This window comes from Dreissena polymorpha, chromosome 4 (genome assembly GCF_020536995.1).
Source record: "Dreissena polymorpha isolate Duluth1 chromosome 4, UMN_Dpol_1.0, whole genome shotgun sequence".
Lineage (NCBI taxonomy): Eukaryota > Metazoa > Mollusca > Bivalvia > Myida > Dreissenidae > Dreissena > Dreissena polymorpha.
Window position 1 is genome coordinate 13,425,342 of NC_068358.1, and position 14,889 is coordinate 13,440,230.

The window sequence follows — 14,889 nt, forward strand, 5'->3', positions numbered from 1 at the left end:
GATCCGAAGAGGTCAAATGCTTGTCTGTGCAAGGGCAAATCGTCTGGTTAGAAACAGATGACATGGCGAATGTTGACAAAGTCAAAATTCTTGTTGTTGGTGACTCTGGTATGCCAATTTTCACGATTCATGCATGCTTGATTGTTATATGCCCACGCTTAAACGGTTGTCATCCAAATTATGTTTGTTTTTAGAGAAATACATATTAGTTTTCATAGATATATATTTCGGATGAACAGTAATTCGGATATATGAAAATTAAAATCATCATAAATTACAATAAAGACGAATTCAGCTAAAATGTATTATTTGCAATTGCAGTGACATTTTAAATGCAAGGAATTTAAGCATGGAATTGTTAAAGCAGCCTTAGTCTACTTGTTTGCAAGTCAACTTTCCAAGTGACTTAGTCCATAACATTGTTTTTTGCTTTTCACCTTTTAGTCTTATTCAGTCATGGTTTCTTGAGAATATCCAACTATGTAATGTCTTATTTAGTGAAATATGTTTTGTGTTTTGTTCTAGGTGTAGGTAAAACATCCCTGGTACATCGTATTTGTCACAATGAACCTACAAACAATCCAGGCTGGACCATTGGCTGTTCAGTGGACGTAAAGGTATTTCCAATTTAATGTGCCATACATGTTAAAATCAGCCTCACTCTAAAAAAACAGGGGCTCAGTGCATGTGTGTACACTGTACAGTGTAGTCCCAGATAAGTATGTGCAGTTCTCTCTGAGGCTAGTCCGGGACAACATTAACAGCTATTATTATTTTTTTCATTGAAGTAAGTATCTTCTTTGCAAAAATCAAGTTTAGGCGGAATGTTTTGTCCCTGATTATTCTGTGCCAACACACTCGCATTAAGCTTTTTCCTAGATCAGTTATCTATAAAATGATATCAACTTGACTTGAAAACAGTTCAGTAGACCACTTACAATTTGCTTAAGATTTGTGTAGATATTAGTTTGATCTTTTTAATATTAATCTGACCTTATATTTACTAAAATTATGATATTAACATAGAGCACTGGTCTGCTAAAATATATGACGTGTTGGCTGATAAACTTTTCTTATGTTGCTTGAGAAAGCTCAGACAAATATTTTTGTATGGATTTGGTCAGCCTGATCCGATGTGTTTAATTACAAAGACTGAGCTTGGCATAAATGTGTACATTTTAAAGTCAGAATAGACCAGAAATGGCCTTATGACTATAAAATATTTTGTTCTTGTGGTATTGAAACAAAGAAAATAGATATTTTGAATTTAAAACACAATTTATGTTACTTTTTGATGAGTGTGAATAAAGCAATTTTGAGATGCAATGATAGTGAAATTATGTTAAAATTCATCCTGGTATAACATGCAAATTACTTCCTGTAAAATGCTTGAAATGCCAGCAAACCTTACCCAAGTTTTAGATGTTATGTCAATATTTAGGTAATCTTCTTTTTATTCATTTTCTTCTCTTTATTAATTACTTCTATATAAAGTTAAGAGGGACATACTGGAATCAGCTCATTTGTTTCTGACATTCTGTCAATCCGTCTGTTTACTGTAGACACAAATTTGTCCTGAAAAGTTCTTCACTGTTCAAAGTGCAATATTCACATTTTCTTGGACTGTTCATAATCATATGAAGTTTTGCATGTGCAATTTGTATAGTGCAAAGTTATAAAATACAGCTCAACTCAGAATTTCTGTTACTTCATTATTGTTATTATAGAATTAAATAGCAAAAATATAAGTGATGCCAACTAAAAGCTAAATAAATATTCAAATATTCAATAAACTAAGTATTGGAATATTTTTTTTTTTTTTATAATTTCAAATATTCTTTGCAATCCATTACATATCAACATCTCTGATACAACAATATCCAGGTCTGTCATATTTTGTATGAAACATTTTATATTTGCAATTAAATTATTTTCATCTATTCATGACCCTTGGGTCAAAACAGGCCACACCCAGGCATCAAATAGATAACATTTGTTTGTTTTTTTCCATGCTCACAGGCAAAAGTGGCAAGGTCCCTCAAATTTGGAATTTTATGACAAAGGGAAAATTTTATTTTGAGACAAGAATCATAACCTTTTTTTCAACTTTGTTTCAAAAAGTGAATGTAATATTTTTATCCAAATGCTATATTATATTATGCCTAAAATTGGTTTTATTAAAATAGCTGGCATTGCCTCTGACTTACTCAATTTGTCCAAATCTTTTGTTTTTAAATTAAGTTTACATTTATAAGGTAATGTCAAGGAATATGACTTTATGTCACTGGAAAAGGGCTTAATATTGCTCTCAAATTAGCCGGCAATTATCACTGGACTTTATATTACAAAATGACGTAACACAAATTCTCCTATGAAAATGAAAGGCTTAAAGGTTTCCTATTTGGTGTGTAAAATTGTATTTTGGTTCTCTACAAAAAAAAAAAAAATACTGTGTCTGATGTCATAACTTGTCAGCCAAATCCCCTAGGGTCCAATTTTTCGCTGTGTAACAACTTGTTACAGATAACCATATATTACTTTAAGTGGAGTCTGGGGGTGTTCAATACTACTGTGACAAGGGATAGTTATTGTTATTATTATTATTACTATTATTATGATTGTATTATTGTTGTCCTCTATCGGTTAAACTGGAGGGGACTAATGGTTTGCGCTCTGTGTGTCAGTCTGTCCGTCACACTTTTCTGGATCCTGGTAGGGGACTTATATTGCTTGGCAATAGTCTTGTTATTATTAATTTTATTATGCTCCCCCAAAATTTATTTTTGCGGGAGCATATAGTCGCCGCTTCGTCTGTCCGTGTGTGTGTCCGTCCATGCACAATTTTTGTCCAGGCTATTTTTCAGCAACTAATGACCGGAATTCAATTAAGCTTTATGGGAAGCTTCACTTCCAAGAGGAGATGTGCATATTATCAGCGGGTTCTGGTCGGATGATTTTTTTCACAGAGTTATGGCCCTTTGAAATTTTCTATAAAAAAATTATTGTCCCCCCAACTACTGTGCTGTCAAGACATTTCCTTTTATCTGAATATATAGTGCAATATTGTGACAAAAAAAACTTTGGGGGAGCATCACCCGTCTCCGACGGTTTCTTGTTATTATTATTAATATTTTTATCCCCCGCCAGAGGCGGAGGGATATTGTTTTGGCGTTGTCCGTCCGACCGTCCGTCCGCCCGGCACTTTTGTGTCCGGAGCCATATCTTGGAAGTTCTTTGGTGGATTTCATTTAAACTTGGTATGAGTATATGTATGCATAAGAGGATGATGCACGCCAAATGGCATTGTACACCATCTGTTAAAAACAGACTTATGGCCCTTTGTATCTTGGAAAAATGCTTTTTAATAAATTGTGAAGGCTTAAGAACCTTCCTTTGTCTTAGTTTTGTGTTATTGTCCTCCGTCCGTCCATCTATCATTATGTTCATCCGTCCATTTTGCACCCATCCTCAAACAAAGCATATGTTGCGGGGGATACCTTGGGCCTTTCATGCCCTCTTGTTATTACTATTATTATCAGTATTATTATTAACATAATGATTATTACTTTTTTCTCAAAACTTTCTATCATTAGAGTAAAAAAGTTATATAAGTGAAATTAATTTTATCTTTTATTTGTGTAAATACTTGTTAGTTTTGAAACTCTTAAAACAATTAATTTTGTTTTTGTCCAACATAAGGTAATAGAAAATGTTTTTTGAAATACATATACAGATACAAACATGGTATTTTGTGATGAATAACTCATTTCAGCTTCACGAGTATAAGGCAGGGACAGCTGCAGAGAAGACATTCTTCATAGAGCTGTGGGATATAGGGGGATGTACCAGTCACCAGGACTGTCGATCTATGTTCTACACCAATGTGCACGGTATGTGACACCAGGTTTATATAGGGGGATGTACCAGTCACCAGGACTGTCGATCTATGTTCTACACCAATGTACATGGTATGCGATACCAGGTTTATATAGGGGGATGTACCAGTCACCAGGACTTTCGATCTATGTTCTACACCAATGTGCACGGTATGCGACACCAGGTTTATATAGGGGGATGTACCAGTCACCAGGACTGTCGATCTTTGTTCTACATCAATGTGCATGCTATGTGATACCAGGTTTATATAGGGGGATGTACCAGTCACCAGGACTTTCAATCTATGTTCTACACCAATGTGCACGGTATATGACACCAGGTTTATATTTTACATTTGAGCCTTGCTGTGAAACAATTAGGTTTAATACATGTGCGTAAAATGTCGTCCAAGATTAGCAATGCCTAAACAGGATTTTTGCTAAGGGGAGACATCATTTAAACACAAAATACTATAAACACGGTGAGGGTTGTCCCTGATGAGCCTCTGGTGACAGCACATATGCATTAAGCTCCATTTACCAAGGCTCATTTCTAAATGGTCCTTACATGACAACCTAATGCTGCTATGGGGATGTAATGTACATTTTCTTGTGAAAGCAGTTTAAGGTTATTGTGTTCTGATAAATGTTACATTTAGTTCATCATATTTTTATATAGATTTTAGCTGAATTGGTCAATTTTTTGCAATTATATCAGATATAATTTTGGGACAATTTATGAATAGTATTCAAGTTTAATGATTGTAAACGATTAAATATTATGGCTGCCAGGGTGCAGTTTTCCTTATATGGCAATAGTGAGCACTTTAGAAGTCATTTTTTTGCTAAAAAGTAAATAAACTTTATCAAAACATGTATTCAAATTATATTAGGGCACTGGGCAGTGTTTGAAAAAAGTTCTGCTTGTTAAAAAGCATATCAAACATGGGACGGGGCAGTTTTCCTAATATAGCTACACTGAAGCCATTGAACACTTCAGGAATCAAATTTTGGGCGCAATCATAATAAAGCTTGTTAAGAATATTTGTTCTGGTGATGTCTGAGGTCTGGGTCTAGTTCTTTTAATGTTGGTAACGTTGAAAAAGTGGCAGCAGTTTATAGTTTCTTCAGTGAAACTTAACCAGCTTAGAACAGTTAAGTTCCTATGGGTCTCAGATGAGCGCAATTGTTACAAATATGCTACCAGGGGGGGGGGTTTCCTATGGGTCTCAGATGAGCGCAATTGTTACAAATATGCTACCGGGGGGGGGGGGTATTCTAGTATTCTTGTGTTAAGATTGGAGTAACATTAATTTTTTTGTAGTATTTTAATTGATTACAAAATCAAGTTTATGAAAGCAGATAACCATACAAATTCTTTGTTAACTACTATATGCTCAGATAATTTACAAGATGATTAGTATTTTTAATGGTATTTTCCTTGCAGGTATAATATTAGTTCATGATCTGACTAATAGGAAGTCACAGCAAAACCTCCAATGCTGGTTGGGTGAAGTTTTGAGAAAAGAAAACAAAATATCTGGTGGAAATGGGTAAAATTTCTTTCAAAATATTTGTTGCTCTTCTTGCACCACGTGGTCATGGTAAGCTTTTGTGATCGTCTTTTGTCTGTCATTCGTCATCTGTTGTGACTTGTGATCAGTTTAGAGGACACATTTCTTGAAATTTGATTTCAAGTCCCATTGATGTCTAGGCCTAGCTTTTAACCAGGTCATTTTGGTTAAAAAACCCAGGTCACTAGAACAAAATAAATAAAAAGCTAGTGGAAACTCTAGAGGCCTTATGTATTGCATAATCTTCATGAAACTTAGTGAGAACATTAACTTTGTCCCAATTATATTTTGGAATGATTTCAGAACCTAAGTTCCTGTGGGCTCAAAATCTAGATCACTAGGTCAAAGAATGGCCACCATAAGGTGGTGCAGTTTTCCTCATATCCTTTGCACACCTGTAACGTATTAGAACGTACACGTTTTTTCTCTCCTCCAAACCGGCGCGATTTTGACAGTGACGGACTTCAACGTTATAGAACGCATACATTTTTTTTTATTCCAAAACCTGACCCCTATTAAGCGTAGGAACCCTGACACTTTTTTTCTTAAAAAATACCAGTATCAATGTTTTTAAATGAACTGAAACTTAATCAAAGACAATAAAATAAAATAAGACTGTGACATTCGAATGTTCAATATACAGTCTGTTGACTATCGAATTTCAATATACAGTCTGTTGACTATAAACTTGTCAAACATAGTTTCGACCATTTATGGTTAATAATTGAGAGTTAAAATCAATAAATATTTAAATGCTCAAAATTCATTTTAAAAAAGCAAATGAATGGTATTTTGAAAACAATGATTTTCTGTCATGTTTGTGGTATAAACTTAAGAAAGTTCTGCATTTCGAATGTTTATATGACAACGTTTTGGCAAAAAAGATCAACTCATACAACAGATCATGTGTAATATTGTTTATTGATCTGTATTGAGTTTTCAAAAAATACGTTTTTATACGTTACAGAGGTTTATTTGCTATTGACAAAGTTCGGAAAAAATACATTACAGTTCTTCTTAGTATTCGCATGCACCTCATTTTTCAGTTGTATAAAAACATAAAAATACGATAGAAACCGCTATGGGGCATCCCTTTCTAAAACAAATTACCGGTATAACGTATTTAAGCAGATAATTGTTTGACGATCAACAACTGTGACGGGTAAAAACGTATTTTAGGCCCAATTTTCGTTGTGAACAGTAAAATGTATTTTAAAAAACGCGAAAATCCGTTACAGTATTTAAAATTGTGGAAAACGTGCATGTTTAACAACATTGTAGGTGTTACCTTTAAAAAAAGCCCTGGTTCTGAGAAGAGAAAAATGGTATACGTTTCAATACGCTACAGCTTTTCGCTGTAAAAATCGAACAGATGCCTAAAGGATATGGCATTTGAAAAACCATATCAATGCTCTTGAAGTCACATTTTTGACCAACTCATAGTGAAATTTGCTCAGAACATTTACAAACTTGATACCTGGGCTGAGTTTGAAATTGATAGTGGTTTAAAAAAAAGCTATTGAGACAGATATCCTTAATAGTCTATTGTGAAACTTTGTGAACATGACCTGCTCAGAACAGTGAAGTTCCTGGAATTGTCAGGTGAGCGCCTTAAGGCCTAAGCTCTCATGTTTAACACTTTTATGGAAGTTTTCAAGTAGTTTTGTTGTTAGCTGTTGAAATGTCACAAAACAAAATTTTGAGTAGAGGTTACAAGCATGATGTTTTCATAGCAACGTGAAATTAAGACCCCTGACGGTCTTTCATACACCATTCAATTTAAGAAAGGTATCAACAATAATAAAATATGTTAATTTAAAAACGAATGGAAGACCAATCACAGCCTTTCATACAACAATCAAGTTTAGAAAGTATTCTAAGATGATAAAATAGGTCCAAAAAAGGATCTTTTGGCCCTTAAGAATTGTATAGGAACAGTTTATGTTATCAGTTTTGACCTTGACTCGGAGCAGTTTGTTGGGAACCAGCTACCTCTACTTGTGATTGGAACCAAGGCCGACCAGACAGAAACCATACGTGACAAAAATCGCCAGTCTTCAGTTGCAGAGGAATTCGGGGCAGATCAGTTTGACTTGGTATTGTTTGTGTATATAACATTTAAGAATGATTCTGAAAATACTGAGATGTCTGATGAATTAAAAAACTTTTTTTTCGGATTTTAGTCTTGTATTTCACACCTGTTTCCCCTTTTAAAATTCAAATGTGGTAACACTATTTCAGGACAATTACAGTGTCAAGTACCTGGCGCCAGGCTCAACAAATGCTGTAAAACTCTCCAGATTTTTTGACAAAGTAAGTAGAAGTTATTATAATTGACCATATTCTGTATACATGTTATACATTTATGATATTGTTACTTATTGTAGTTATAAACCAAATATTGTGTATGCCCCCCTTCCAAGAAGAGGGATTATATTGTTTTGCACATGTCGGTCGGTCCGTCCGCCGGTCCGTCCACCGAATGGTTTCCAGATGATTACTCAAGAATGCTTACGCCTAGGATCATGAAACTTAATAGGTACATTTATAATGACTCCCAGATGACCCCTATTGATTTTCAGGTCACTAGGTCAAAGGTCAAGGTCACGGTGACTCGACACAGAAAAATGGTTTCCGGATGATAACTCAAGAACGCTTACGCCTAGGATCATGAAACTTCATAGGTACATTGTTCATGACTCGCAGATGACCCCTATTGATTTTCAGGTCACTAGGTCAAAGGTCAAGGTCATGGTGACTCGAACCAGTAAAATGGTTTCTGGATGAAAACTCAAGAACGCTTACGCCTAGGATCATGAAACTTCATAGGTACATTGATCATGACAGGCAGATGACCCCTATTGATTTTCAGGTCACTAGATCAAAGGTCAAGGTCACAGTAACAAAAAACGTATTCACACAATGGCTGCCACTACAACTGACAGCCCATGTTTCATTCATTGTATATGTGTGTCCAAAAACTTTAACCTTGGTTAAAATTTTATAACTTTTGCAATATTTAAGATAGCAACTTCATATTTAGCATGCATGTGTATCTCACTGAGCTGCACATTATGAGTGGTGAAAAGTCAAGGTCAATGATTCAGGTCACTAGGTCAAAGGTCAAGGTCAGAGTGACAAAAAACATATTCACACAATGGCTTCCACTACAACTGACAGCCCATATGGGGGGCATGCATGTTTTACAAACAGCCCTTGTTCCTTTTTGCTTTCAATGATCCTTTCAATTTTTTACCCTGGTTTTTAACAAAGTTTAAAATCCTGGTTATTAGATAGTGGTATGGAATTAGGTAATGGTGTCGGCAGCTGGCTTCCAGTCAATAACTTTAGTTTTGCATTGATCAATCTTGATGAAACTGTGCATAAAGCAGGCTTGACTGAATAAATATCTTGAGTATTATGTGGAAAGTGTCTTATCCGGTTAAGGTACGTGAGATTGAAAGATGGCATACTTTCAATAACTTCAGTTATGATAGAGATATGTGGGTGTTTTGTTATGCATTGATATCCTACATGCAGACCTAGCCTTCGACTGCATTTGGGTGTCAGTCAGGGCAAGTCTTGGTGCGACTTTAACAAAAATAGTAAAATGATCTTTATTAAATGACTTGAGTTTAGATGGAGGTTGCTTATGTGCTGACCTTGCATGGGAGTTCATTAGTGGTCAATCAAGTTAAAAAGCAAGGTCACTGTTATGAAAAGTGCTCTATAGCTTGAGTTTGTATGCAGTCATTGTTCAAAAATTGTGTATACTAGTAGCTTACAGGAAACCCCATTTTAGACCAGCTGGAGGTCAAGGGCATATTAATATAAAATAGAAAAAAATGTTTTCTTCTAAATAAAATTAAGTTTGAATGGAGGTATTGTGCTTCGGTTTGTAGGAAGTTTATATGCAGACTTAGCTGAGAATTTGATTCAATTAATATCTTACTCTTGAATACCTTGCTTAGTGGTGTTACAATGTTTCAATTTATGATTCATTCTTAGATTAAATGATGTTCTGGTATATGTATAAATGTACTTACATTTGTAGACAGTTATTTGCAGTGAAATGATATTTTTTCATTTTCTCATTTGAATGAACAAAATTATTTAACAATATTGGCATAACTACAGGTAATGCCAGAATACTTGATATAATATATTGAATGTGTTATTATATGTTGCTATGGTTACGTTAACTTCTTTTTTTTCAAAAAGATCATACCATTACCATCCATTCCAGAATAATTTAATCAAGAACGTTTTTTTTTTCTTAAATGCATCTCTAGTTCAACACACAATTTGTACAGAGCCGAACATAAAAATGGCATAAGTATTTTTTGTATTTTAGGTTATAGAAAGAAGATACTAATCTAGAGAGGTATGTAGCCTCATTGTAGACAGGGCTTTTTTTCCTTCTGTGAGAATGGCCGTTTTTCACAAATTAAGGAAATCTGAACAGTTTGCGACTCATTTTTTCACAAAATGGGGGGGGGGGGCAAGGCTGCTTCACAAAGACAGGGAAAATAAAGCCCTTGTAGATGAGTCATTATTACATGATACTCTAACATCTTTCAATTAGACAGAGAACTCAAGTTTCTATCTAAACTACCCATTCACTCAACACACATAGGTTAATTGTTTAGTGACAGCTTACTGTAATACATAGTTCTCTTTTATTTCCAAATGTCAAACAATTGTTAAATTTTCAAATATAAAAAGTAGCATTTTTGTTGTGAATCCGCAAATAAACATCTCTTTGTCATTCTCTTGTTGAACCATTCAGAGTATAAATAAGCGTTAATTATTAGTTAAATTGCAAACATATTCAAGTATGCATCAATTTTTGTATGTCTTCCAGTCTAAACAGGGGGACATATCTTTTTTGCCCAGTCTGTTGGTTTGTTTGCATCAAACTTTAACATTGGCCATAACTTTTGCAATATTAAAGATAGCAACTTGATATTAAGCATGCATGTGTATTTCATGGAGCTGCACATTTTGAATGGTGAAAGGTAAAGGTCATCCTTCAAGTTCAAAGGTCAAATATATGGGGGGGGACATAGTTTTTCACAAACATATCTTGTTTTAAATTCATCACAAGGTATTCATATTAATTTATGTAACATAAACAATGGGTTCACTGTTTTACATTCTGAGCCTGATGTTTCAAAAAGACCCACTTCCACTCATCTCTTTCTCTCTAAATGTAACGCTCCACACACTTGATCCTTAGTACGGTAAGTTTTACGCTATGTTGAAATGAAATCTTTAACAAATGAAGCTCAAAAGCTGACATTGCAATAGAAATGACATGAATTATTAACAGAGCATTTGATCCTTATGAAATATTGAATAGCTTGACAATATTTAAAAAAAAAACACAGCCAACCCACATTTTTTATCTTTTTGTTTAAGACTGATATATGAATGAAGACAATTGCCAAATAGTTTTACATTGATGGCATGACCTGTATAGAAATGTGTGTACAAATGACTATAGTTGTGGCTAAATCTAAAAAAATATACTATTTTCTCGTTTGAATTTAAGGCTTTTTCTTGAAATTGCAGTAAATTTCTTGTAATGTGATGTATTTGAGTAACTATTGACACACAGAAATTGATGCAGTGATATCGAACACAGATGAATAATTGGCACGCAAAACACTCTTCAGATTCAGATTTGAAATGTCTTAAAAAACAGTTTAATAAGCAGTTCTTTATGTTGCATGACTTCTAACAAAACTGGCAAATGTGCACTTTCAATGTTCAGGTGGCAAACGTTGTGAATGTTTTCATTCTTTTAAGTATTTGTCCCAAACAGATAATTGATGATGGACTCAAAGCTCTGTTAAACATGTTTTCTTTTAAAGGTCTTGCACTGAAGGAAGCTTTTTGGTTAGATTTGCTTTCTTTTTCTCCCTTCCTACATTGTATGCTAATTTCCTTCCGAAACTATTTTATAAAGTCATCAAAGAAACCTGGTTCATGTCCATGCACATAATTTTCTGATGCTTTTCTTTTAGTTGTCTGTTGAGGATTGTTTGGGTTTCAGGATGAACGAACATCATGTCCAATGCACTTCTTTTTGTCTGAAATTTGTTCTATTTTAGCCCATCAGGTTTAAAAGTGTTTTACTCATTCCTGTCTTCATTTCCATTGGGAAAACAAGAATCTTGCTTTTTTCTTACCATATTATGTTTTAATAGTGTATCCACTTTTTATGTCCCCCACTATAGTAGTGGGGGACATATTGTTTTTGCCCTGTCTGTTGGTTGGTTGGTTGGTTGGTCTGTCTGTCTGTCTGTCTGTTTGCGCCAACTTTAACATTTGCAATAACTTTTGCAATATTGAAGATAGCAACTTGATATTTGGCATGCATAAGTATCTCATGGAGCTGCACATTTTGAGTGGTGAAAGCTCAAGGTAAAGGTCATCCTTCAAGGTCAAAGGTCAAATATATGGGTCAAAATCGCTAATTTAATGTACACTTTTGCAGTATTTCAATATTCAAGATAGCAACTTGATATTTGACATGCATGTGTATCTTATGGAGCTGCACATTTTGAGTGGTGAAAGGTCAAGGTCAAGGTCATCCTTCAAGGTCAGAGGTCAAATATATGTGGCCAAAATCGCTCATTTTATGAGTACTTTTGCAATATTGAAGATAGCAACTTGATATTTGGCATGCATGTGTATCTCATGGAGCTGCACATTTTGAGTGATGAAAGGTCAAGGTCAAGGTCATCCTTCAAGGTCAAATATATGGGTCAAAATTGCTCATGTAATGTCACTTCTGCAATATTGAAGCTAGCAATTTTATATTTGAAATGCATGTGTATCTCATGGAGCTGCACATTTTGAGTGGTGAAGGGTCAAGGTCAAGGTCATCCTACAAGGTCAAACGTCATATAGGGGGACATTGTGTTTCACAAACGCATCTTGTTTGGGACTGTAGCTAGATCCAAATATATTCTATTAATTTAACAATGTATGAACAATTTAACATAATTTTTAAAATGTCACCTGCCTGTTAACAATGTGTCAATTTATATAGACCTTTATATACACCTTATTGAAAATATCTCATGTCAACAGTCCAACAAGAACTATTAACAGCTGTTCAATAAGTTTCCAGATATCTGGAGATTATTTGTTTTTGTATTTATAGAAACTGATAAGCCTCCCTAAATATATTAATATTTAATATACATACCCAGTTTGTTATGACAGGGTTGGCCATCTGCACAATGAAATGTCATTAGATAAAAAAATTCTGAAAGTATTGCACATCATAATCAATTAATGATTCGCATTCCTTTTTGAATGACGTACAATGATGTTTCTTGAATTATATTAAATTGGTCAATTTCTTGTTCCCATGCTATGCTTTCTATCAACCCATCCGTTTACATAGCACTTTGTTTTAATGTAGCATACATCAGTTTCTGTCAGTTTATCAATTTATGGCTGTATACTTGTGAAGATCTTAAAATATTAATATTTTGTGTCCACAACTTTCACATATCCACTCATTTTAGGAAATTCTTGTGTAAGAATATTTTTATATTCATTGTTTAGAAAAAATTAGATTTTGTAAGATCTTTCATGCATAAGAAATTGCAAGTACTTCATTGCATATTATCATGAAGTTAATAAGTATTTTATTTATTCTGATATGGTAGCTCAAATGTTAATGTTATACATTGTTAATGTTTCTTGCAGAGTCAAGCTCCTACACTGCAAAGTCACTCCTCACCTCAGCTTGGACGACGAGTAAAAAATGCTCATGTTGACTGATGACAATTTGTTGTACAGAAATACTGTGATTATTTCCAATATTCCATAAAAACACTCCTTTTTAATTGAACTAGATTTTGAAACCCTGCTTTCTTGTGAGTAATTGGTATTGTGCTTTTTAGCCACACTATGTTATTGTTGTTGTGCCAAGAGCCAAACTGTTTTGTGTAATATATACTATAATTTGAGGTAGCTGATGTGTTGACAGATTTTAATTTATTTTAAAGTATATCATTAAAATGTCTTAACTTAAAAGATTTTTGTTTAGGCAATACACGGTTTCAGTATAATGACCAGTATATAGAAGGGGAACAGAAAAAAGATGCTCCAACTGGAATCGATCCTGTGTCCTCTGGATCAAAAGTAACATTCTTTAATCACTTGGCCATTCCGGCTTTTACAAATTAAACTGGAATGAAGATGTGCATGTGCAATGTTTATAGGCCTTCATTAAAAAGGTACTTCTCATTTTAAATGAAGAACTTTGTTAACTTTATAGATGTAAAAACAGATTTTATTAGAAAAAAATGTAACTGTCTGAAACTACATCATCCAGGTGTATAATATTTGGTTAGTATAATTGTATATTGACCCTCTATCTAGTTTTATCAAATCATGACCCTAGAGTCATTACTGACAATATCAAGTGGGTCAAATTATTGATATAGACTTTAATTGTAAAATAACTTCTTATTCTTTTTCTCTGAAACCACAAGGCTTAAAGGTTAAAAATTTGGTATGTAATATTGAAATGTCAATACTGGCCACACCCATTTTTAGCTCGACTTTTCGAAGAAAAATGAGAGCTATTCTACTCGCCCCGGCGTCAGCGTTGCTGTTGGTAAAAGTTTTTTAAAAAGTCAAATAACTTTAACACTATCAAAGATAATTAAGTCAAACTTGGAATACTTCTTTATGGCAACAAGACAATTGTGTAGGTCAGGTGCATAACTCTGTCAGCATTATTTTTAGCTCACCTGAGCACAATGTGCTCATGCTGAGCTTTTGTGATCGCCTTTTGTCCGTCGTGCGTTGTGCGGCGTCAACATTTGACTTGTTAACTCTCTAGAAGCCACATTTATTGTCCAATCTTCATGAAATTTGGTCAGAAGATTGGTCTCAATGATATCTTGGATGAGTTCGAAAATGGTTACGTTTGCTTGAAAAACATGGCTGCCAAGGGACGGGGCATTTTTCCTTATATGGCTATATATTGCTATAGTAAAATGTTGTTAACACTCTAGAGGCCACATTTATTGTCTGATCTTCATGAATCTTGGTCAGAAGATTTATCCCAATAATATCTTGGACGAGTTCGAAAATGATGCCGGTTGGTTGAAAAACATGGCCGCCAGGGGGCAAGGCATTTTTCCTTATATGGCTATAGTAAAACCTTGTTAACACCCTAGAGGCCACATTTATTTTGCAATCTTCATGAAACTTGCTCAGAAGATTTGTCCCAATGATATCTGGGATTAGTTAAAAAATGGTAACCTTTGCTTGAAAAACATAGCAAGGGGCGGGGCAGTTTTCCTTATATGGCTATATATGGCTATAGTAAAATCTTGTTAACACTCTAGAGGCCACATTTATTGTCCAATCTTCATGAAACTTAGTCAGAAGATTCATCCCAATGA

The 14,889-nt window shown here is 34.3% G+C and overlaps 1 protein-coding gene across 1 annotated transcript; it reads left to right on the forward strand.

Annotated features, from left to right (window-relative positions):
• Window positions 1-24: 24 nt before the first annotated feature.
• Window positions 25-9,909, forward strand: LOC127876344 (rab-like protein 3). Its single transcript, XM_052421449.1, has 7 exons — window positions 25-108; window positions 526-617; window positions 3,773-3,890; window positions 5,323-5,428; window positions 7,401-7,545; window positions 7,691-7,762; window positions 9,804-9,909. Exons 1-7 carry the CDS (start codon window positions 63-65, stop codon window positions 9,822-9,824), a joined length of 600 nt encoding a protein of 199 aa, XP_052277409.1. The 5' UTR covers window positions 25-62; the 3' UTR covers window positions 9,825-9,909.
• Window positions 9,910-14,889: the final 4,980 nt, after the last annotated feature.